The sequence below is a fragment of the Schistocerca gregaria genome, chromosome 3 (genome assembly GCF_023897955.1).
Source record: "Schistocerca gregaria isolate iqSchGreg1 chromosome 3, iqSchGreg1.2, whole genome shotgun sequence".
Lineage (NCBI taxonomy): Eukaryota > Metazoa > Arthropoda > Insecta > Orthoptera > Acrididae > Schistocerca > Schistocerca gregaria.
In genome coordinates, this window is record NC_064922.1 from 537,979,471 (window position 1) to 538,005,998 (window position 26,528).

General features: G+C 43.5%; 1 protein-coding gene across 1 annotated transcript in view; it reads left to right on the top strand.

Moving 5' to 3' along the window:
• LOC126353755 (dual specificity protein phosphatase 12-like) overlaps window positions 1-26,528 on the top strand; it is a 625,942-nt gene that overhangs the window by 561,682 nt on the left and 37,732 nt on the right. The window contains exon 5 of the mRNA XM_050002810.1: window positions 8,266-8,444. Within this exon, the coding sequence (XP_049858767.1) occupies window positions 8,266-8,444 (179 nt within the window). The remainder of the gene's footprint in view (window positions 1-8,265; window positions 8,445-26,528) is intronic.

Below are 26,528 nucleotides of genomic sequence, written 5' to 3' on the forward strand. Positions count from 1 at the left end.
TTACGACATGTCCACCGATGTCCACACGCCATTTATGATAATTTAACAGTATTAATCTGTGTATCTGGAAAAAATATAAAACTCATTATTAGCACGCTTAGGTAAAAAAATCAATCTTAGCAAAAGAGATCGCAGGCAGGAAATTTTACTTTCTAAGAAGGTTGTACTAGATTGCTCTAATGACGGTAGGAGCATAAGAGAATTTTAATACACACAAAGACTTACGTTGCATTTCGCGCGTGGCAGCTGGTATCTGGATAATATGACCACGCAGCTGTTCTTTCTCCTTGTTTCCCTCTTGACTATTGGAAAATGTTTCAAATGGCCTTGAGCACTATGGGACTTAACACCTGAGGTCATCAGTCCCCTAGAACTTAGAACTACTTAAACCTAACTAACCTAAGGACATCACGCACATCCATACCCGAGTCAGGATTCGGACCTGCGACCGTAGCGGTTGCGCGGTTCGAGACTGAAGCGCCTACAACCGCTCGGCCACACAGGCCAGCGACTGTGCGATGTTGATGGTTTTGCTTGTGAATTTCTCCATACTGGTAGTGCTTTTTTGTCCGTGTCTGTGTTGGTACACGAATGTACCGATAACACCGCTGTTTTGCTCTGCAATCCAACATGTTACTGTCGGCTGGTAGTTGCAGCCCACTGAAGAACATTTCCACACAGTCGCTGTTAAAACTGCGACTGAGGACAAGTGAAAGCCATTATTTAATAAATATTTGATGCATTCGACTGTTGAGATGGCCGTTAGTTTTACTGCTTCATATGTTTCATTACTTAGGCATTGCTTCTCAGTTCTTGTGCTTTCATTTTTAATAGTGTCTATATACGGCAGAAATTGATTTTGTAGCCATTCTAGCGTTTCATCGTCAATTGCAAGGTATTTCATTCTGTCATCATTACGAGTAGGTGTATGATGTGATGTACTGCTAACATCTTGAAGTGTATGCCATTTTAACACGTGCTCCACGTATTTTATCATAGCTCTCGAAGAAATGAAATCCGAAGCTTTCTCGTAAATGTGACTATTGCCTTTAAGAAGCTTTAGTTCAAAAGTTATTTCTGGCGAAAACATCTGCTTGGCACGCTTAACGTTCATTTTTTCGAAGTTAGTAGGATCAACGTGCTTCCTAGAAAGAAAACTGATAGGTTTTGTAATTTCTGTAGTTCGTACAACTGTTTCAAGTATTTCCCAGAAATCACTCCCTCACCATCCGACACAACTCTTTCGAAAGAAAGAGCTCTCAGATTCTTTAAAACGTGACACTGATCGAAAGCTAGAAACAGTGGCCGTTCAGTTTACTGGACGTGGCACTCTACGAGACAATAATTTACTTCCACACAACTTTTTCATCATTGTGACGTTTGTTTTATGATTATCTGTTACGATGCGAAGCACAAAATAGCCGCATTGAATCACAGACAACACAAGTTTATGCAGCTGTGCACCAGAAAGCTGTTTGGTGAAAAAATACGCTGCTGGAAACCTGAATTTAGTTGAAAGTCCACTTATTATGAAACATAACAAGCGATTAGCCAGAACTGATTTTCTTTGCCCACATTATTTTGACTCGCTACCATTTTCAAGCCGCTGCGTCTGCATTGCATCTCGTTCTCAGAAGAATGCATCTAATTCTCTGTCGTGCTGGAGTTGTTGCTTAATTGACATTTCATCAATTACTAAGCTACACAACAAATCCGCTTTGTTTAGGCAGGTAGCTTCTGCTTCCAACCTCGAATTTATCAGAGGCGTAACTCCTGTCTCCTGTGTAACGCCACCAAGAAACCGAGAAAGAGTGCTGTTACTGGGCAATTTTAGCACAAAATCTCTGGCATATTTGTAACTTTTAGGAGAGCAGTATTGACAAATGACGCATTGTATTACTACATTCTCGCCCCAGCGCGACTATTTTTTACCTGCATTGCTGTAGCAAAAATTCTGTTTTAAAAGTCTTACTTTCTTGTGATATTAACGACCCCAGGGTTTTATGATACTCATTATATTCATAGTGTGAAAGTCGTTCTGACAGCACGCGGATGTTAGGTTCCTGCCTCTGCAGTCTGCTCGTTAGTCTCCATGCCTTAGTTTTCTGTGACCTTAGTTCTTTTTCTAACAGGTTCAGTCTGGAAAGCGCTTCGTCTTCTGTCTGAACTCCAGCTGACGTGGCTTCAAGGATGGAACATTTGTGCAGGTTGCTTGCCCAGAGTCTGAATTTCTTTTGAGTTTACGGGATAGCTCACTATTTGGACGCTCCTTTTCAGTTTATCGTCTCGATATTACTGCTACGGGAATTATATGGGAAGGATAATCAGGAAATCAGCTAGGAATGCTACCTGTTTTGAGAATCTTTGTCTTGGAGCTTGATTTATAATCTGCCTTCGTAAAATGTTCATTGCAAACTACTGATGAGTTTGACAGTGTATTAGGTATGAAGTTATCTCGAGAAATCAGTCTTAACCACGTTTGAAACTCGTGGTAACTTATGCCAACCGTTTTTACTCTTTCGTTTTTGCAGAACGGTACACAGCAATACGGCATCTGTAAGAAATTAGTGCTTTTCAGGCTATTATACGTCGCAGACGCGTAGTAGGTACGTACTTTTATTTCACATATTTCTACCTATCAGCAACATGTACAACTGCGGTACGAGTGGAAATACTACAAAAATTTTTAACAGTATATTCTTTCTGTATTAGTTACTGTATATTCGTTAAAATCTGACTTCAGGTAGATCATAATCCTCGAAAACAAATATGCAGCAAATCACTGTTCACAGACAGATACGATCACCCACTGTTCACCTCCTGCACAAGCACAAGTAATTTCAACAATAACAGTTCCTCAATACGGTCCGATAATGCCTTCGTGTAGCGTACTATTAGGCTGGGAACAGTTAGAGAGCCTATACAGAGGGAGAGAGTGGCCAATTGTGCGGTAGCGTTCTCGCTTCCCGCGCCCGGGTTCCCGGGTTCGATTCCCGGCGGGGTCAGGGATTTTCTCTGCCTCGTGATGGCTGGGTGTTGTGTGTTGTCCTTAGGTTAGTTGGGTTTAAGTAGTTCTAAGTTCTAGGGGACTGATGACCATAGATGTTAAGTCCCATAGTGCTCAGAGCCATTTTTTTTTGAGTGGCCAATGGTGATAGCGTCGCTGACTGGCTGAGAGCCGGGGACGCCATGTTTTTACCAAACTGACGCTGACTTGGTACGAGTATAAATAGATACTGTGTGTGTGGTTCTGTACTATTGGTTCTCTTCAACGCTTAGAACGCCAATTACATTGTACAGTTATGTACAGGTTGTAATACGGTGGTATTGAAGGACTTTTGCATGTTCTCTGTCGGTTCTATTTACATAAATTACCTTACAGTCACTCTGTTGGTCTCGGATCTATGACGATACTTTCAGAACTTCACAGCAGTTTTAGAGGCAAAATTTTTATTTAAAGTGATTTACTTAGCGTCACTAATAATGTGAATTACAAAATCATCAAGGACAGTCAACAGGGATGACTGGTTGCTACGCTGTTGGGTGCAAAAACTCTGGCGACTCGCACTGGCTCTGTAGTCTTGGTTGTTCACATTCCTGTCAATTATAATTATCGTGTGGATATTCAATTAACTATTTTCAATTACTTTCTGCTGTTTTAGTATAGTACCTAGTGTTGACATTTTTCCAGTTTTCTGTGGTATAGAGTTCCTAAAAGTGCGTACAGAATGACGTGTTTTGCCAGCATAAGAAAATAAGATGGACACACACTTAAAATGCATTATGTGGGGACGGAAAGAGACAAGAGTTTACCAATTTCAGCAATGAATATCCGCACGGAAAAATCTGAAATAGCATCATGTACTCTGAGATACATTAAATGAAACTTCTTGTTCTTATTAATCAGTTGTCAACGCTTATATAGCATCATAAAATACAGCTGTTGAAATTCGGAAGACATACACATTGCTTCACGATACTTCCATTTTCTCACAAATTTATTAGGTTTATATAAACATAGACGAATGGCATTTGTTTTAATCATGTACCGACTATTAAGCGAAGATCTGCTTAGGTCTCATGCGTCAAAGACATGCCTTATTTTTCTCGTGAAGTGGCTACCTTTCTGCTTGCATCGTTACATAATTGCACGTCCCGCGCGCAATCTGGTAAAAACATGGCGGCCATGGGCTAATTGGCCACACTCTTCCTACGCAGGCTCTCTACGAACAGTCGGCCAGTGGCGCCGCTTGCAGCAACAGTGGGAACTTCCACAGACACCTTAAATCCCATTAGATTCTGTTGAGCTGTTAAGAGCATACTATCGGCTGTCTTTTAATGACACTGCAATTACCATGTATATTTTTTTATGCTGATTCATTGGTATGAATATTTACCGCCTTATGTCTCATGATGGGCTCCGAAATAAAAAATAAAGTTTGGTAGGTAGGAGATGCGAGTCAAAATTCATGCTGGAAATAAATGCAGCAGTTTTATTCATTGCTATTCCCAAAGAGCACATGCTGCAACGTATTTCATTGTTATGATGGAAAAGACATTTCGTTGCTTAAGCGGATTAAATTCTTTAAATTATGTAGTTTGCAAACAAAATGGTTCAAATGGCTCTAAGCACTGTGGGACTTAACATCCGAGGTCATCAGTCCCCTAGATTTAGAACAAATTAAACCTAACTAGCCTAAGGACAACACACACATCCATGACCGAGGCAGGATTCGAACCTGCGACCGTAGCGCAACGCGGTTCCGGATTAACGATCCTACAACCGATTTTTTAAATTCTTTGTTGACCTCATTTTATTCTATTTTGATAGTTGTATATGTCGGGGCGGACGTATCATGACACCCGTTCATGTTGATCGTTGATCCGTCCACTCAGTTTTTTTATTACAGAGGGTAGCGAACCCTCTGAGTGAACACGCTGAGCTACCGTGCAGGCGTGAACCGCTCGACCACAGCGGCCGCCTAGTTTGCAAACACCACCTTCCATGGTAACATACATTATTTCCTGATTCTTTTAATTAGATACTGGATAGTGGCTATGGTACAATGTATCTCGTACTGAGATGCTATTTGTTGAGCTGAGATAATCTGTGCTGTTCTGAGACACTGGATGTCGTGCTGAGAGCTGTATGTACACTACTGACCATTAAAATTGCTACACCATGAAGGAATGCAGATGATAAATGGGTATTAATTGGACAAATATAATATACTAGAACTGACATGTGATTACATTTTCACGCAGTTTGGGTGCATAGATCGTGAGAAATCAGTACCCAGAATAACCACCTCTGACCGTAATAACGGCCTTGATACGCCTGGGCATTGAGTCAAACACAGCTTGGATGGCGTGTACAGGTACAGCTGCCCATGCAGCTTCAACACGATACCGCAGTTCATCAAGAATAGTGACTGGCGTATGGTGACGAGCCAGTTACTCGGCCACCATTGACCAGACGTTTTCAATTGGGGAGAGATCTGGAGAATGTGCTGGCCAGGGTAGCAGTCGAACATTTTCTGTATCCAGAAAGGTCCGTATTAGACCTGCAACATGCGGTCGTGCATTATCCTGCTGAAATGTAGGGTTTCGCAGGGATCGCATGAAGAGTAGAGCCACGGGTCGTAACACATCTGAAATGTAACGTCCACTGTTCAAAGTGCCGTCAATCCGAACGAGAGGTGACCGAGACATGTAACCAATGGCACCCCATACCATCACGCCGGGTGATACGCCAGTATGGCGATGACGGATACACGCTTCCAATGTGCGTTCACCGCGATGTCGCCAAACACGGATGCGACCATCATGATGCTGTAAACAGAACCTGGATTCATCCGAAAAAATGACGTTTTGCCATTCGTGCACCCAGGTTCGTCGTTGAGTACACCATCGCAGGCGCTCCTGTCTGTGATTCATCTTCAAGGGTAACCGCAGCCATGGTCTCCGAGCTGATAGTCCATGCTGCTGCAAACGTCGTCGAACTGTTCGTGCAGATGGTTGTTGTCTTGCAAACGTCCCCATCTGTAGACTCAGGGATCGAGACGTGGCTGCCCGATCCGATACAGCCATGCGGATAAGATGCCTGTCATCTCGACTGCTAGTGTTACGAAGCCGTTGGGCTCCAGAACGGCGTTCCATATAACCCTCTTAAACCCACGATTCCATAATCTGCTAACAGTCATTGGATCTCGACCAACGCGAGCAGCTATGTCACGATACGATAAACCGCAATTGCCTTAGGCTACAATCCGACCTTTATCAAAGTCGGAAACGTGATGGTACCCATTTCTCCTCCTTACACAAGGCACCACAAAAACGTTTCACCAGGCAACGCCGGTTAACTGCTGTTTGTGCATGAGAAATCGGTTGGGTACTTTCCTCATGTCAGCACCCTGTAGGTGTCGCCACCGATCCCAACCTTGTGTGAATGATCTGAAAAGCTAATCATTTACAAATAACAGCATCTTCTTCCTGTCGGTTAAATTTCGCATCTGTAGCACGTCATCTTCGTGGTGTAGCAATTTTAATGGCCAGTAGTGTAATATGGCGCTTGTATGTTTATTTATTTATTTATCAGGTTGCACGGGACCATGAGAGGTCCAGCTAATTGGTCATGGATCGAGGCAGTGCATAGTTTACGGAATGCTGATTAGAAAATTTATAAACAAAAGAATTAAAATTAATGAAACACAAAAAAATGGTGAGAGACTGTAGAAATTAAAACGACATTACTGTGAAAATTTGTCAACTACTGCAATGGACTAATGTACAGAATAGAAGGAGTGTGTCACAAGAACATCTTCCAACTTAGATTTGAACGTTTGTGGCTTACCACTCAAGTTTTTCAGTTCTATTGGAAGCCTATTGAAAATGAAAACCGCTGAACAGTGCACAGCGTTTGTGTACAAAGCTTAACAAACTGTTATCCAGGTGAATTTTCTCCATCTAGAGTGCACTGAATGAATGTTGCTGCTCCTTCTGAATGAGTCTTGAATGTGAAAAATATTCCCATGATTGGAAGCGGGTGTTAGCGGGTATAATTACAAATATTTTGATTGGTGGCTGAGGACTGTGTACTGAACAACGGTACATCAGTATTTACTTCTTTTACAGACGAATAATTATAGCTATTGGGAATAGTATGTTTTGAGGTTGGTTAGTATCTACTAGCACGCGTGGCAAGAGCAAGGCATTAATACTTATTTTCTCCTGGGTAGGAGGAAACGTGCTAAAGTGTGGACGCGTGAACGCCAATGTTGAATCTATACTGACTTAGTGATGCAATTACGACCATGCAGAAATTGTGTGATACGTTTGCGTCAAGACTATTAAACCCAGAGAATAAATAATTATCACATTGACGTGGGTACATATTCAGGTACCAAGATCACTATTTCTGCTCTTACACCTCTAACACCCCTATGTACAGGGGAGTTAGAATTCTGAGACACCTAAAGAAAGCCCTGCACAAGGTTCGCGAAAGCTAAAGGCAGATCAGTCTGACCGATCATTTCTGGATTAGAAATATTTTTTTTTGGACACACGGAGATACCTCCAAATATAACATCATATGAGATAATAGAGAGAAAGTAATCAAAGACTTTTCACTCCAGTTTCAGAGACGATATAATTTTATTGTGAAGATAGCAGCATCCAGTTTCTGCACAACGTGTTGTACGCGATACTTCAAAGAAAGACTTCCATCTACCCTCATTCCTAGGCATTCAAAATGATCGATTTCACCGATTTTTTTTATTTGTATATGTGTTTAGTGGCAGAGTATTACCACATATCAAGAAAATCCGTGGACCCAGAACAGAACCCTGTGGTGATCCACACTTTACATGACCGCAATCACATTCAGACTGCTTCCCTGATTACTGATGCTGGAGGACAACCCTCTGCTTTATCCTTTCCACATATGACGTACACTATTGTTAAGCTTTTTCGACAGTCCAACACTGTTCGAACTTATGGGGACATATCGTATGGTCTGCACTGTCAAATGTTTTTGTTAAAGCGAAGGAAACCCTGAAGCTATCGTTTAGACCTGCTAGTGCCTCACACATAAAAGAAAACATAGCATTTTGTGTAGATACTTCTTTCCTGGAGCCAACCTGCGTGCCTGACAACAAATTGCGTGTATTAGGATGTGCCTCTACACTAGTATATATTTTTGTTCGCCACGATTTTTGGAAACGCTGGTAGGAAGAAATTAGCCGGCCTGTTGGCGTGCTGTTCCAGGAGCGCCGCCGGCTGAAGGAGCGCTTTCCCAGCCTGGCGCTGGTGGCGCAGGACGAGCAGCAGTGCCGGGCCATGCTGCGCTCCTACCAGTCGCTGGTGCTCTCCAGGGACATCTGCGAGGGCGACTGCCCGCGCGGAACCGTCTGTCCCACCGGCCTCTGCAACACGCCCACCAAGAGGTAGCGCCGAGCCATACTTTATTTGGTTTCAGCGGAGCCCTTTCCATCACATACAATTATTCCACATAATGATTCAAACAGGACATTGGTCTGATTTCCGTACAAAATATAGTATAGAATTAATAAGTAATCAACACCTTGCCGCGGTGTATACAGTGGTTCCCGTCAGATCACCAAAGTTGAGCGCTTTCCGGCGTGGCCGGCACTTGGATGGGTGACCATCCTGGCCGCCATGCGCTGTTGCCATTTTTCGGGGTGCACTCAGCCTCGTGATGCCAATTGAGGAGCTACTCGCCCGAAATAGTAGCGGCTCCGGTCAAAGAAAACCATCGTAACGACCGAGAGAGCGGTGTGCTGACCACACGCCCCTCCTATCCGCATCCTCAGCAGAGCATGGCACGGCGGTCGGATGATCCCGGTGGGCCACTTGTGGCCTTGAGACGGAGTGCTTTTAAGGAGTCAACACAGGACATTAGTTTTATTGCATCATTGCAGTAAAAATAGCAAGAAATTTTATCATAAAACCCAATTTTATACATACATAAAAAAACATTAAAGACATCCTCGAAATTTAAAGTTTCCTTTTATAAAGATGAATGGATTGTCATATGCATTTGGCTGCGGATCTATTTGTGGAACCAAGAACTACCCTGACAGAAAAACAGTCATTAGTTTTTAAAATATTTTACTGTGTAATTGGTCTTAGATAATGGTATTTATCGCATTCTATGAATACATGTACAACAGCATCGTCAATCAGGCAGCAATCACAGTTTGAAGAAGGAATGAATTTGAAACACTTTTCTCGTTTTATTGGTATTCATATGACTTGCTCTTAGTCTGTTAAGATAAACAGTTTCTCTTTTCGTGAGACAAGTCAAGAGTAGCTTGGAATCTGTTGTTGAATCGCCTAACACCATGTGGCTTTGATGTTGTAAGTGTTTTCTAACTTTGACCTCTCCGATTTTGCTCGTCTGGTGAGTCTGCTACGAAAACCTCTTTATGGTAGGTTCAAATGGTTCAAATGGCTCTGAGCACTATGGGACTTAACATCTATGGTCATCAGTCCCCTAGAACTTAGAACTACTTAAACCTAACTAACCTAAGGACAACACATAGCACCCAGCCATCACGAGGCAGAGAAAATCCCTGACCCCGCCGGGAATCGAACCCGGGAACCTGGGCGCGGGAAGCGAGAACGCTACCGCACGACCCCGAGATGCGGGAACTTTATGGTAGGCCTATATCCATCGAAAGTAGATGCTGCACCACTTTCCCCAGTTTATCTAACTCCAGCATGTCACAAAAAGAACCCATTTACGCAATTCCATTGTTCGGTTGAGACTTCGCCGTATATAGCGTGCCAAAAGATTGACACACTTTTCTTCGACTGCCCTCATAAGAGACTATAGGGTATTCATCGATTCAGTACATGCGAGCACCTTGTCATTTTGTAAGTCGACTATATAAGGCACAGCTTGACGGATGGCCTACACCTCGGCGGTTAATATCGACAGCTATACCTCAATATTAAATGATACCTCTGAAAAGAAAGCCCTGCTACAAAGTAATGCAATGAAATCTGTATTGCCAAATTGCAGATTCCCAAGATTTGGTGCAAAGTCAAAGTAGTAGCACATCGAAAGCTTGGGAAAGAGCCAACGGATATACTCAGCATGCAGGAAAATCAAAACGATCTTCGCTGGCGTTAAAAGCAAGGGTGGTACAATTAAGAATCCAACGGGAATTCCGCTGTTAAATGCAGAGGAGAGAGTGGATAGGTGGAAGAGTAAACTGAAGGCCTCTATGAGGAAGAAGGTTTGTCTGATGGGATAGAAGAAGAAACAGGAGCCGATTTATAAGAGAGAGCTTTGGAGGACTTAAGAATAAATAAGGCAGAAGGGATAGATAACATTCCTTCAGAATTTCTAAAACCGTCGGCGAAAGTGGCAACAAAACGACTATTCACGTTGGTGCGTAGAATGTATGAGTTTGGCGACATATCATCTGACTTTACAAAAAATATCATCCACACAATTCCAAAGACCGCAAGAGTTGACAAGTGCGAGAATTATCGTACAGTCAGTTTAACAGCTCATGTACCCAAGTCGTTGACAAGAATAATATGCAGAAGAAGGGAAAAGAAAATGGAGGATGTGTTGCAAGACGATCAGTTTGTGTTTGGGAAAGGTAAAGGCACCAGAGAGGCAAGTCTGACGCTGCGTTTGATAATGGAAGCAAGACTAAAGAAAAATCAATACACGTTCATAGGATTTGTTGACCTCTAAGAAGCGTTCGACAATGTAAAATGGTACAAGATTTTTATAGTTCTGAGAAAAATAAGGGTAAGCTGTAAGGGGAGACGGATAATTTTGTATCCCGCCTGGATAGGCGGTGCGTGGGTCTGCTCCTGTGGACTGCTTCTGTAACATGGAAGGAAGCGAGTAGGAGCAGAAGGGGTGAAGCACTTTAACATGTTTAATAAAGTAAAAAACACAAGTAAATATCAAATGCGTACATAAATTTGGCTAGGACGAGCACGTAGGCGTGAAGCCGTAGTCCATGTCTAATCCTGTGAAGTTAGGATGACTGTTCTGTCTAATCTCAAAACTAACAAATACTCGTTGCTGTCCAGACTTTAACTGAACGTAACTAATACAAAGTCTCAATATCTAGCCCACTCAGTAGTAGAAGCGCTATTTCCAGGCCGTCTTCTCTTGACGAAATTGGCCGAAATCAAGTCGGCACTCCCTGAGCTCCACAGCGTCGGCCAGAGAGGCTGTGGTCGGCGTAGTTAGTCTTCTCTCGTAGTGCCAACTTACGAGAGCGTGCACCTACGTTGTGGCATCGTAACTATCGACGCCACAGGTAATATACAATATGTACAAGAGCCAAAAGGGAATAATAAGGGTGGACGACCAAGAACGAAGCACTTCGATTAAACAGGGTTAAGACAGGGATTTTGCCTTTCGCCCCTACGGTTCAATCGGTACATCGAAGAAGCAATGATGGAAATAAAAGAAAGGTTCAGGAGTGGAATTAAAATTCAAGGTAACAGAATGTCAATGATACGATTCGCTGATGACATTGTTATCCTGAGTGACATTGAGGAAAAATTATATGATCTACTGAATGGAACAAACAATGCAATGAGTACAGAAAATAAACTGAGAGTAAATCAAAGAAAGACGAAAGTAATGAGAAGTGGCAGAATAAGCGAGAAATTTAACATCGCGATAGATGGTGACGAAGTGGATGAAGTTAAGGAAGTCTGCTACCTAGGTAGCAAAATAATCAACGACGGGTGGAGCAAGCAGGACATCAAAAGCAGACTAGCTGTGGCAAAAAGGGCGTTTCTGACCAAGAGAACTCCACTAGTACCAACATAGGCCTTAATTTGAGGAAGAAATTTCTAAGAATGTACGTCTGGAGCACAAGATTGTATGGTAGTGAAACATGGACGATGACAAAACCGGAACAGAAGATAATCCAAGAATTTGAGATGTGGTGCTACAGACGAATGTTGAAAATTAGGTGGACTGATAAGGTAAGGAATGAGGAGATTCTGTGCAGAATCGGAGAGGAAAGGAATATGTGGGAATCACTGACAAGGAGAAGGGACAGGATGATAGGACATCTGTTAAGACACCAGGGAATGGCTTCCATGGTGCTATAGAGCGCAAAAATGGTAGAGGAAGACAGAGATTTGGAATACATCCAGCAAATAATTGATGACGTAGGTTGCAAGTGTTACTCCGAGATGAAGAGGTTCGTACAGCAGAATAATTCGTGGCGCCTCGTAGCAAACCAGCCAGAAATTGATGGCCTAAAAAAAAAAGAAAACTGAAGATGATGTTTCGCAGATGCTTGAAACTTTTTTCGCTATCAGTATCCGTTACCGAGATCCAGAGGCTGCAAGTTACTCTACTTATACATCTGACATGTACTCGTAATACCCGGGCTTACACGTAAATGCTTTTTAACAGACCTAGTGAACACATGGCAAGAGGTCTAGGGTCATCGCGACGGTTCTAAAATCACCAAACTATCTCTTTAGTTAGCATTTCTTCACCAATAAAACAAATACCTGCTGTTTCTTTATAATGGGCACTTCACGCTTATACAAATATCCTCAAAGTGGAACTGCATTGACAAAAATGGGCTAAAATGGATCTTAATAGGCGTGAAAAAAAACTTGAAATGAATGCCAAAAAATACGTAAAATTGGGAACACTGTAATTTTAGTAAAATATTGCTAATAATTTTTTATTTTTTTGAAATAAAAGTCATAAGCCGAGCGTTCTCAATGAATTGCGATCAAGGAGTAAAAGTATCCCGTAACAATCTAAAACAAACGATTTTGTGTAAGCTTGATATTAAGCGTACTTATTGTCGTTTCTTTGTGTCAAAGTATGTAAATGTCTCGAAATATATAAATAAACCGTCAAATCTTGCTTCACATAAGCAGCACACCATGCTGTAGTAGGGAAAAGCAGGGAATCGGCGGACAAATGCTGCTGTCGGAGCACAAAAAAGGGCGAATATGTTCCTCTTTAAAAGATTCTGAATGACTAGTGGGGACTCACCAAAACTTTTGGCCTGCGAACATATTCTCGCTTTTTTTGTGCTGAGAGACCGTAGCAGTAGCAGAGAGGCTGACGGTGAAAGAGAGAGGAGACAGTGATTGTGGGAGAGCAAAAGTGAAAGTGAAAAAGAAAGGGAACAGTATGAAGATAGTAGCAGTGCAAATCACAAAAAAAAAAAGAGAGAGAGAGAGAGAGAGAGAGAGAGAGAGAGAGAGAGAGAGAGAGAGAGAGAGCTGAATGGAAACAGGAACAGTGGGAGCAAAAGAGGAAGGAGACGAGACAGAAATGAAAAATACGTATAATAGGAGACCAAACATAGTATTGAGAGGGGTAGGGGATGTAACCTCTAAGACCGGCGAACTTTAACGCTTTGGTACATGGGAGAGCGCATTTTAAAAACCTGGGTATAGAGACAAAAGTAAGTTGGATCTCCCAGAATTTTTGAGCTGCCGGAGTATGGCACTGGAAAAGAAAAACAAAAGGAGACAGTGAGAGTGACAGAGGGGACAATGGTAATGGTATATACTGCAAATCAATGAGAAAAAAAGTGACAGTGGGATAGAGACGTACACTGATCAGCCATAACATTATGTCCACCTATCTAGTAGCCGATTTGTCCATCTCTGGCACGGATAACAGTGGCGACGTGTCGTGCTATGGAAGCAAAGAGGCTCTGGTAGGTCACTGCATTCAACCACACCCGAGATTTGTCAGATCAGATTCAGATCTGGCGAGTTGGGGGAACAGCACATCAATTGTAACTCGCGACTGTGTTTCCCGAACCACTCCATCACACTTCTGTTCTTGTGGCATGGCGCATTATTTTGACGAAAAATGCCACTGCCGCCAGGAAACATGATCGTCATGAAGGGGTGTACGTGGTGTGCAACCAGTGTACGATACTGCTTGGCCGTCACGGTGCCTTCCACATTGGCACATGCATTGGTGGTCGGTAGCAGAGAGCCGTAGTTAGGAGTGCTCGCCGTACTCTGCCCAGCATTGAAGTCTGATGTTAGTTCCGCAACAGTTCGCCGCCTGTTCTGTTTCACCAGTCTCCCAGCCCACAGTGTTCGACATCTCTAATGAGGGAGGGGGGGTGGGGGCGGGCGCACAACCCCACGAAGTTGGACTTGGTTTCACCTAGGTTTCGACACGGGTTGAAGACAATTACCACACGTCTCCTAGCACATCCGACAAGTCGTGAAGTTTCCGAAATGCTCGTGCCGAGTCTCCGGGCCAACACAATCTGCCCTCGATCGAACTCAGATAGATCGCGCTCCTTTTACATTCTACATACCGATAACTCGCTCACTCATACTACATGCACCGTGCGAGTTTCTGACCAGCAATCAATCCTCTCCAGGTGACACTGCTATCACCTGGACAGGTTTGTATCGACAGTACGTCGCTGATTGTAATGTTTCAGCTGATCAGTTTATATACACTAATGGCCATTAAAATTGCTACACCAAAAAGGAATGCAGATGATAAACGGGTATTCATTGGACAAATATATTATACTAGAACTGACATGTGATTACATTTTCACGCAATTTGGGTGCATAGATACTGAGAAATCAGTACCCAGAACGACCACCTCTGGCCGTAATAACGGCCTTGATACGCCTGGGCAGTTAGTCAAACAGTGCTTGCATGGCGAGTACAGGTACAACTGCCCATGCAGCTTCAACACGATACCACAGTTCATGAAGAGTAGTGACTGGCCTATTGTGGTGAGACAGTTTCTCGGCCACCATTGACCAAACGTTTTCAATTGGTGAGAGTTCTGGAGAATGTGCTGGCCAAGGCAGCAGTCGAACATTTTTTGTATCCAGAAAGGCCCGTACAGGATCTGCAACATGTGGTCGTGCATTATCCTGTTCAAAGGTAGTGTTTCGCAGGGATGAAATGAAGGTTAGAGCTACTGGTCGTAACACATCTCAAATGTAACGTCCACTGTTCAAAGTGCCGTCAATGCGAACAAGAGGTGACCGAGACGTGTAACCAATGGCACCCCATAACATCACGCCGGGTGATATGCTAGTATGGCAACGACGAATACACGCTACCAGTGTACGTCCACCGCTATGTCACCAAACACGGATACGACCATCATAATACTGTAAACAGAACCTGGAATCATACGAAAAAAAATGACGTTTTGCCATTCGTGCACCCAGGTTCGTCGTTGAGTATACCATCGCAGGCGCTCCTGTCTGTGATGCAGCATCAAGGGTAACCGCAGCCATGGTCTCCGAGCTGATAGTCCATGCTGAAGCAAACGTCGTCGAACTGTTCGTGCAGATGGTTGTTGTCTTGCAAACGTCCCCATCTGTTGACTCAGGGATCAAGACGTGGTTGCGCGATCCGTTACAGTCATGCGGATAAGATGCCTGTCATCTCGACTGCTAGTAATACGAGGCCGTTGGGATCCTCAACCCACCAATTCCATATTCTGCTGACAGTCATTGGATCTCGACCAACACGAGCAGCAAAGTCGCGATACGATAAACCGCAATCTCGATAGGCTACAATCCGATCTTTATCAAAGTCGGAAACGCGATGGTACGCATTACTCCTCCTTACTCGAGGCATCACAACAACGTTTCACCAGGCAACGCCGGTTAACTGCTGTTTGTATATGAGAAATCGGTTGGAAACTTTCCTCATGTCAGCACGTTGTAGGTGTCGCCACCGGCGCTAACCTTGTGTGAATGCTCTGAAAAGCTGAAACTTCCTGGCAGATCAAAACTATGTGCCCGACCGAGACTCGAACTCGGGACCTTTGCCTTTCGTGGAGAGCTTCTGTAAAGTTTGGAAGGTGGTAGGAGACGAGGTACTGGCAGAAGTAAAGCTGTGAGTGCCGGGCGTGAGTCGTGCTTCGGTAGCTCAGCTGGTAGAGCACTTGCCCGCGAAAGGCAAAGGTCCCGATTTCGAGTCTCGGTCGGTCACACAGTTTTAATCTGCCAGGAAGTTTCATATCAGCGCACAATCCGCTGCAGAGTGAAAGTCTCATTCTGGAAACATCCCCCAGGCTGTGGCTAAGCCATCTCTCCGCTATATCCTTTCTTTCAGGGGTGCTAGTTCTGCAAGGTTCGCAGGAGAGCTTCTGTAAAGTTTGGAAGGTAGGAGACGACGTACTGGCAGAAGTAAAGCTGTGAGTGCCGGGCGTGAGTCGTGCTTCGGTAGCTCAGATTGTAGAGCACTTGCCCGCGAAAGGCAAAGGTCCCGAGTTGGAGTCTCGGTCGGGCACACAGTTTTAATCTGCCAGGAAGTTTCATATCGGCGCACACTCCGCTGCAGAGTGAACGTCTCGTTCTCTGAAAAGCTAATCATTTGGATATCATAGCATCTTCTTCCTGTTGGTTAAATTTCACGTCTGTAGCACGCCGTCTTCGTGGTGTAGTAATTTTAATGGCCAGTAGTGTAGAAATTGACATTGTTTAGAATATAGTGAGGAGCCTTTACTACAGAGAGAGACTGTGTAGACGGATTTAGAATGTTCTGTGTTAAAAGAGCGCGAGTACGTTCGCACGACAAACTTTTTAGTGAGGAAGGCGGAATGCGGATTCGAACAGTTTGGGATTGAGGATGGGTATGAAAGAGCCAAGTTATTTATGTGGCTGTCATTGATCCTACAGCAGCTTATGATACACCGTTTGATGCAAAATAGGAGGTACTTCGTCAGTTTGCAAAATAAGAAAAGCTGGTGGAGGACTTGCAAAGATGACCTCCATCAGGTAATTGTACTATCCCCTCTGTTGTATAATATTTCTCACAAATGACCAACGAATTAACAGTCCAACAGAAGCATTTATTTGTGCTGATGGTACAGCGATTGGTGCCCGAGGTAAAATCTTTTAGAAGGCGGAAATGAATGTGACAATAGCTGTCGAAGACCTGGCCAAGAATTATGATGGTAAATGTCTTAACGCTGACTCTGAGCACTATGGAACTTAACATCTGAGGTCATCAGTCCCCTAAAACTTAGTACTACTTAAACCTAAGTAACCTAAGGACATCACACACATCCATGCCCGAGGCAGGATTCGAACCTGCGACCGTAGCAGTCGCGCTGTTCCAGACTAAAGCGGCCGGCTAAATATCTTAAGAAAAATCCTCGAAAGACACAGACTTTTGCATTTCATCTAAAGAAATTGAAAAGCTAAATGGAAGCTAGACATCGCTAGAAAACGAGAACAACTGTTCCACTGCAATACTTCCAAATACCTTGGATAAAGATGGATCGATCACTTATATTCAAAACGACTGTGAGGAAACAAATTCCATCTACATGGAAATGCACTATCCGCAGACTTACAGGAACCATCTGGGGCACTCAAACAAAAGTGTTTCGAATGTCTGCCCTGGCACTGTTTCTCCGCAGCAGAATATTCTGCATCATGTGCTGAGCTATGACTAATGTTTAGATTTGTGGCTTTTCATCCACCATCGCTCGACGATTTTTCACGACAGTGGTTTCAACTGCTGCGGCAGATTCTGGTGTCACAGCGCGGTATGCCTGATACGTGCGCTCGCCGTTTGTCACAGAAGACACGCCGTTTCCGAACTTCCTACTCCACTCATACACTTGCAGCAGTCATAGACAAGCATCACCGTACTGAAAATCCGTTCGTTGATGTATTTCAATAGATTTTGCACCTTTACTGCTCAGAAAACGTGTGACAGATCACTGTTCTTCCTTCGTGCACGTCGCAAGCGGGGCAGCCATTTTGAGCTGGTATTATCGCTGCGTTTCGCTTTTATGTAGTATATTTCCGCCTGTAGGGCATACCTTACATCAATGGTAACAGTACTACTAACTTATAGAGCATTGGCGTGACATGTCGATTTTTAATTACACTTATAAAGTTTTCATTTGACTTCCCCTCGTATATTCAAAATTTCTGCAACAAATAAATGTCAAGGACATTAGACGGTAGTTTTACGATTGACTTCTGCTACACTTCTTGTAGACGGGTGTGACCTGTATTTTCTTCCGACTACAGGGCATTGTTTTTTGTTCGAGGCACCTACGATACACTGCGGTTAAAAAAGGAGCAACCGACCAGAATGTTATTGGATATGATGCACTAGCACAGCTTTCATGAATGTAATTAAGTAATTGTGCACGCCATTGTTAAAAGAACCATCCCATGGCTTTCAAATTTCATATTCCACGTGGGTTATTGTCACATGCTTTCTACCAAATGCCATTACTTATGTGTAAGCTTAGGGACTGATGGCCTCAGCAGTTAATCCCCCCCCCCTTTTTTTCAGTCATCAGTCTACTGACTGGTTTGATGCAGCCCACCACGAATTCCTTTCCTGTGCTAACCTCTTCATCTCAGAGTAGCACTTGCAACCTACGTCCTCAATTATTTGCTTGACGTATTCCAATCTCTGTCTTCCTCTACAGTTTTTGCGCTCTACAGCTCCCTCTAGTACCATGGAAGTCATTCCCTCATGTCTTAGCAGATGTCCTATCATCCTGTCCCTCCTCCTTATCAGTGTTTTCCACATATTCCTTTCCTCTCCGATTCTAAGTACAACCTCCTCATTCCTTACCTTATCAGTCCACCTAATTTTCAACATTCGTCTATAGCACCACATCTCAAATGCTTCGATTCTCTTCTGTTCCGGTTTTCCCACAGTCCATGTTTCACTACCATTCAATGCTATACTCCAGACGTACATCCTCAGAAATTTCTTCCTCAAATTAAGGCCGGTATTTGATATTAGTATACTTCTCTTGACCAGAAATACCTTTTTTGCCATAGCGAGTCTGCTTTTCATGTCCTCCTTGCTCCGTCCGTCATTGGTTATTTTACTGCCTAGGTAGCAGAATTCCTTAACTTCATTCACTTCGTGACCATGAATCCTGATGTTAAGTTTCTCACTGTTCTCATTTCTACTACTTCTCATTACCATCGTCTTTCTCCGATTTACTCTCAAACCATACTGTGTACTCATTAGACTGTTCATTCCGTTCAGCAGATCATTTAATTCTTCTTCACTTTCACTCAGGATAGCAATGTCATCAGCGAATCGTATCATTGATATCCTTTCACCTTGTATTTTAATTCCACTCCTGAACCTTTCTTTTATTTTCATCATTGCTTCCTCGATGTACAGATTGAAGAGTAGGGGCGAAAGGCTACAGCCTTGTCTTACACCCTTCTTAATACGAGCACTTCGTTCTTGATCGTCCACTCTTATTATTCCCTCTTGGTTGTTGTACATATTGTATATGACCCGTCTCTCCCTATAGCTTACCCCTACTTTTTTCAGAATCTCGAACAGCTTGCACCATTTTATATTGTCGAACGCTTTTCCCAGATCGACAAATCCTATGAACGTGTCTTGATTTTTCTTTAGCCTTGCTTCCATTATCATTATTAGCCGTAACGTCAGAATTGCCTCTCTCGTGCCTTTACTTTTCCTAAAGCCAAACTGATCGTCACCTAGCGCGTTTTCAATTTTCTTTTCCATTCTTCTGTATATTATTCTTGTAAGCAGCTTCGATGCATGAGCTGTTAAGCTGATTGTGCGATAATTTTCGCACTTGTGAGCTCTTGCCGTCTTCGGAATTGTGTGGATGATGCTTTTCCGAAAGTCAGATGGTGTGTCACCAGACTCATATATTCTACACACCAACGTGAATAGTCGTTTTGTTGCCACTTCCCCTAATGATTTTAGAAATTCTGATGGAATGTTATGTATCCCTTCTGCCTTATTTGACCGTAAGTCCTCCAAAGCTCTTTTAAATTCCGATTCTAATACTGGATCCCTTATGTCTTCTAAATCGACTCCTGTTTCTTCTTCTATCACATCAGACAAATCTTCACCCTCATAGAGGCTGTCAATGTATTCTTTCCACCTATCTGATCTCTCCTCTGCATTTAACAGTGGAATTCCCGTTGCACTCTTAATGTTACCACCGTTGCTTTTAATGTCACCAAAGGTTGTTTTGACTTTCCTGTATGCTGAGTCTGTCCTTCCGACAATCATATCTTTTTCGATGTCTTCACATTTTTCCTGCAGTCATTTCGTCTTAGCTTCCCTGCACTTCCTATTTATTTCATCCCTCAGCGACTTGTATTTCTGCATTCCTGATTTTCCCGGAACATGTTTGTACTTCCTCCTTTCATCAGTGATTTCCCTAAATAACTCCAGGCAAATGCGGGGGTGGTTCCTCTGAAAGGGCACGGCCGACTTCCTTCCCCATCCTTCCCTAATCCAATGAGACCAATGACCACGCTGTCTGGTCTCCTTCCCCAAACAACCAACCAACAACCAAAAAATCCTTTCATCAGTCAACTGAAGTATTTCTTCTGTTACCCATGGTTTCTTCGCAGCTACCTTCTTTGTACCTATGTTTTCCTTCCCAACTTCTGTGATGGCCCTTTTTAGAGACGTCCATTCCTCTTCAACTGTGTTGCCTACTGTGCTATTCCTTATTGCTGTATCTATAGCGTTAGAGAACTTCAAACGTATCTCGTCATTCCTTAGAACTTCCGTATCCCACTTCTTAGCGCATTGATTCTTCCTGACTAATGTCTTGAACTTCAGCCTACTCTTCATCACTACTATATTGTGATCTGAGTCTATATCTGCTCCTGGGTATGCCTTACAATCCAGTATCTGATTTCGGAATCTCTGTCTGACCATGATGTAATCTAATTGAAATCTTCCCACATCTCCCGGCCTTTTCCAAGTATACCTCCTCCTCTTGTGATTCTTGAACAGGGTATTCGCTATTACTAGCTGAAACTTGTTACAGAACTCAATTAGTCTTTCTCCTCTTTCATTCTTTGTCCCAAGCCCATATTCTCCTGTAACGTTTTCTTCTACTCCTTCCCCTACAACTGCATTCCAGTCGCCCATGACTATTAGATTTTCGTCCCCCTTTACATACTGCATTACCCTTTCAATATCCTCATACACTTTCTCTTTCTCTATCTGTTCATCTTCAGCTTGCGACGTCGGCATGTATACTTGAACTATCGTTGTCGGTGTTGGCCTGCTATCGATTCTGATTAGAACAACCCGGTCACTGAACTGTTCACAGCAACACACCCTCTGCCCCACCTTCCTATTCATAACGGATCCTACACCTGTTATACCATTTTCTGCTGCAGTTGATATTACCCGATACTCATCGGACCGGAAATCCTTGTCTTCCTTCCACTTCACTTCACTGACCCCTACTATATCTGGATTGAGCCTTTGCATTTCCCTTTTTAGAATTTCTAGTTTCCCTATCACGTTCAAACTTCTGAGATTCCACGGCCCGACTCGTAGAACATTATCCTTTCGATGATTATTCAATCTTTTTCTCATGGTAACCTCCCCCTTGACAGTACCCTCCCGGAGATCCGAATCGAGGACTATTCCGGAATCTTTTGCCAATGGAGAGATCATCATGACACTTCTTCGACTACAGGCCACATGTCCTGTGGATACACGTTACGTGTCTTTAATGCAGTGGTTTTCACTGCCTTCTGCACCCTCATGTCGTTGATCATTGCTGATTCTTCCGCCTTTAGGGGCAATTTCCCACCCCTAGGATAAGAGAGTGCCCTGAACCTCTATCCGCTCCTTCGCCCTCTTTGACAAGGCCGTTGGCAGAATGAGGCTGACTTCTTATGCCGGAAGTCTTCGGCCACCAGTGCTGATTATTTATCAAAATTTAGGCAGTGGTGGGGATCGAACCCGGGATCGAAGACGTTTTGATTATGAATCAAAGACGCTACCCCTAGATCACTGGGACAACGACTCCATTACTTACGCTGTTAAAAAAAAGTCTTCCACATCGCGCTGCCCTGTCTGTGGTGTGACGACGCTTGAGACTCGTCGTCGTTACGAGCACGTTGGCAAGTTAGATTTTAATTTTATTTTCTTTACCGGTGCAGGCGCACAGGAAGATAGTTTCTGAAAAATGGCTACCCGCATATTGAGCACAAAATTCTCAATCCATGACCTGAATTTCTGAAAGATTAGTGTTTCTGTGTTGAGCATTATCCTGGGTATCTCTCGACGCGATTCCCTTCACACACCACATTGTGTAGCGTAAGACGCAACTGAAAGAATTAAATGAGAATATACCACCTGCCTAGTGGATCCTGATGAGTCCGTTGCCAATTTGAGTACGAATTGTTTAAAAATTGCTTCCCGTTTTTAAATTTTTCTACATTATTTTTTTATTTTTACTGTAGAAGATTCTTTTGCTGATACGATCTTGAATAGATTTACTACATCAAAAGATAAAAATTGACCATCCTCAGGTTTGAAATCTGTTTCGAAGAAATTCATGGACGAATGGATCGTACAGAACTGAGTTTAGTAATGAGAGTATACTTTTCCTGTCATCGGTACCTGAACGCCGGTATTGGGAGAGTGGCAGCGTCCTTTTTGTTTGAAACAGCGGCGTACAGGAAGAACCCGATGATCATGTTGTGGGTTTTCATAGCCTATAATGAGCGTACAGATAAGATATTTGTTTTGGAAACACAAAAAGTGCAGTATATTTAGTTGTTGATGAGTCTTACGGGCTGTATGGCCGTGGTCGAAGAAACTTTTCGGTTCCTGACGTTTCGTCCAGAGCTGCGCTGGAGATCTTCGGAGGTGCTTACTGGCAAGATTGTGCGTCGCCAGGAGCGACTCTGAAGTCGTCCAACGCTGCTCTGGGCGGAACGCCAAAAACCTAAAAGTTTTCTTTGACCACGGCCTTACAGCCCTGAAGACCCATCAGGAACTATGACACCCAATCGTGAAAGCTTTCAGGTGTGTGATCAGTGGAGGACACCATCCAACCCATTCAGCTTACGATGCTGCAAAGTCGTGGAAAGTTGCTCTTTCAGCTATAATCATTCATACGTATCTCGTAGTACCCAAGGCGCTCCTCAGCATTTTCGTCAATTACCCTGACCAGCGATACCATTAGATCCACCCTGTTTGGAACATGATGAAACAGCGTTGGATTCAGGCCGCATTTCATTCTTTGAGCGTTGGCAGCGATGTGGAAATTATTGCAGAACATTGACGTCCAAAGAGAACATAAGGTACCTTTATAATCTTCTTTGTGACTAATATCTAGACTGAAATGGTCCTCGAAAGGCTTTACGAGGTACTTAAAATGTTTTCTAGTGTACCTATCTGTGGAAATAGTAAACAGCCCGTTTAAGGGGTTTTAATATCACTCTCCGGCTGTTGCTCTAGCCATTTACAAAATTGTAAAAGAGCATGTATGTATTGCGTCACCCATACCCCGTGAATGAAACTTGATTCCTAGGGGATCACTGCCTCAAGAGGTTTACCTTTAATTATCGACTGCCGGTCGTGGTGACAGAGTGGTTCCAGGCCCTTCATTCCGGAACCGCGTGACTGCTACGGTCGCAGGTTCGAATCCCGCCTCAGGTGTGGATGTGTGTGATGTCCTTAGGTTAGTTAGATTTAAGTAGTTCTAAGTTCTAGGGCACTGATGACCTCAGATGTTAAGTCCCATAGTGCTCAGAGCCATTTGAACCATTTTTTAACTATAGACTAGTATTTTGTGCGCAGATGAAATCTTTCTAAAAGTCGTCAAAGATCTTGTACGTATCTTTATCCGCATTCGCTCTTTTTTCCAAATGCTTAAGTGGTCATACTACGTCAGAAGTTGTTTTTAGTTTTCTTAGGGAAGACTTCTTTCGAAATGTTGACTGGCAATATCTTCTCTACTTGGAGGACAAGTAGCACTGCAGAATTTTCTTCAGGTCTCTTGGTACTTAACCTTTTTTGAGTAAATGATACTATTATATTTACAAAAATGTTCAAATGTGTGTGAAGTCTTATGGCACTTAACTGCAAAAGTCATCAGTCCCTAAACTTACACACTACTTAACCTAAATTATCTTAAGGACAAACACACACACCCATGCCCGAGGGAGGACTCGAACCTCCACCGGGAACAGTCCATGACTGCAGCGCCCGAGACCGCTCGGCTAATCCCGCTCACCGAGGTGTAGGCCATCCGTCAAGCTGTGCCTTATATAGTCGACTTACAAAATGACAGGTGCTCGCATGTACTGAATCGATGAATACCCTATAGTCTCAGTCGAAGAAAAGTGTGTCAATCCTTTGGCACGCTATATACGGCGAAGTCTCAACCGAACAATGGAATTGCGTAAATGGGTTCATTTTGTGACATGTTGGAGTTAGATAAACTGGGGAAAGTGGTGCAGCATCTACTTTCGATGGATATAGGCCTACCATAAAGTGCCCGCATCTCGGGGTCGTGCGGTAGCGTTCTCGCTTTCCGCGCCCAGGTTCCCGGGTTTGATTTGCGGCCGGGTCAGGAATTTTCTCTGCCTCGTGATGACTGGGTGTTGTGTGATGGCCTTAGGTTAGTTAGATTTAAGTAGTTCTAAGTTCTAGGGGACTGATGACCATAGATGTTAAGTCCCATAGTGCTCAGAGCCATTTGAACCATTGTTTACTCGCGCGCGGTTATTATATTTTCATCTCCAGGGGTTGTACGAACATACGGGAAAACCTAAAACTCAACACATTACCGTTCCTAATACGGTGTAGGAAAACCATTGGCATTCAAAACAGCTTCCAGTCGTCTCGGAATTGATAAGTACAGCTCCTGTATCCATGTTTCCTGCAAAATAATGCCACGTTCAGTTAACCATGATCGAGGAGGATAGCGATCATGCACCCTTCATTGCAAATTAGACCCCAAAGGTTCGACCATACCGAGATCTGTCGATTGTGGTGGCCACGGAAGATTCGACAGTTCATCCTCGTGCTTAGAAAACCATTCCTGAACGATGTGATCTCCGTGAACAGGGGCCGCGCCATCTTGATGATACCATCACCATTGCGAAACAAACATTCTACTATGGTATGGACCTGATAAGCCAAAATGGTCACATAATCCTTGGCAGTAATGTGACATTTCACGGTAACCATGGGTCGTGTGGAATACCAATGTACGGCTGCCCTAATCATTACCGAACCCAACCAGGTTTCCCTCTTCGGACGTTAACTCGGCCAAAGTTGGAAACAGCGTGAAAGCAGACTCATTCGATCAAATTACTTTCTCCCATTGCTACATCGTCCAGATTTTATGGCTTCAGCACCAAGTTTTTCTGTTACGGGCATTTGCATCACTGGTGAGTGGTTTTTAAATTGAAGGTCGTCCCTATTCCTGGGGCTCCCCTCGTGTTGGTTTGGTGCTGACAGTGTTAGCGAATTCGATATTCAGTTCCGCAGTGAGTTTTACGGCTGTCATCCACTAACTTTTCGGCAAAATCCTCCTCAGTGACCATACATCACTGTCACTAAGGACACACTTTCGTTCGTGTTGTGACGTAGCTGAAGACGTTTTTCCGCTTTTATTGTATGCAGTGGGTGTTGAAACAAAAACACTTCGGGTACCTTGGTTACGGAAGCACCTATCATACGAGCACCAACAATGTGCCCACGTTCGAATACACTTAGCTCCAACATCATGCACTCACGGCTACACAGAACACTGCTCTGACACGACTAACATTAGCAACGTACTGAGGACAGTATGAAGGCGCCGTTCGTGGTCAAACATAAGAGCGCAACCTGCGGGCTTAGCTGCCATCTGCTTCTATGTTCAAGCACGCATTTCTCGCCGTGTTTCCATATTGTCCAACCTCTGTACGTGTACACTCCACAAATCATCTCAGGTCGTACGGCGTAGGAAATTTCTGATTACGCGAATGGTGTGCGGGGACAACGACAATCAGTGAAATTCAGGTCGGAAATCGAATTTTTCTAAAACCTCCATAAATGTTATCAATGTTTCTTGATATTTGTCGGCGCAGTTGTCGTCAGATAATGCTCCCGTTTCATGGAATTTTCTAAGATATTGTTGCAAGCGAAAAAATAGCGGTGGCATTCTATCAAGTAGTCACCATCTCATTCTCACCACAGTAATTATAAGCACGTAGAGTGCTTTCAAATGCTTTACTTGCCACCAATTGTAAACAGCAACCTTTGCAATATATTTGTCATGGAATTCAGGTGCTCACTTATGACGAATGTCTAATGCACTCTTTGCGTGGCACATACTTTGACATTTTCGAGCGACCAGATGAGTTATGCCACTTGACCTTTTACATGTATCACTTATAATACCCTTTGAATAGCTCCGTCACCGTAAGTTTCTTACAGTCACGGCCTCTGGCGAGAATTTCTCCTACACTACTGGCCACTAAAATTGCTACACCACGAAGATGGCGTGCTACAGACGCGAAATTTAACCGACAGGAAGAAGATGCTGTGATATGCAAATGATTAGCTTTTCAGAGCATTCACACAAGGGTGGCGCCGGTGGCGACACCTACAACGTGCTGACATGAGGAAAGTTCCCAACCGATTTCTCATACACAAACAGCAGTTGACCGGCGTTGCCTGGTGAAACGTTGTTGTGGTGCCTCGTGTAAGGAGGAGAAATGCGTACCATCACGTTTCCGAC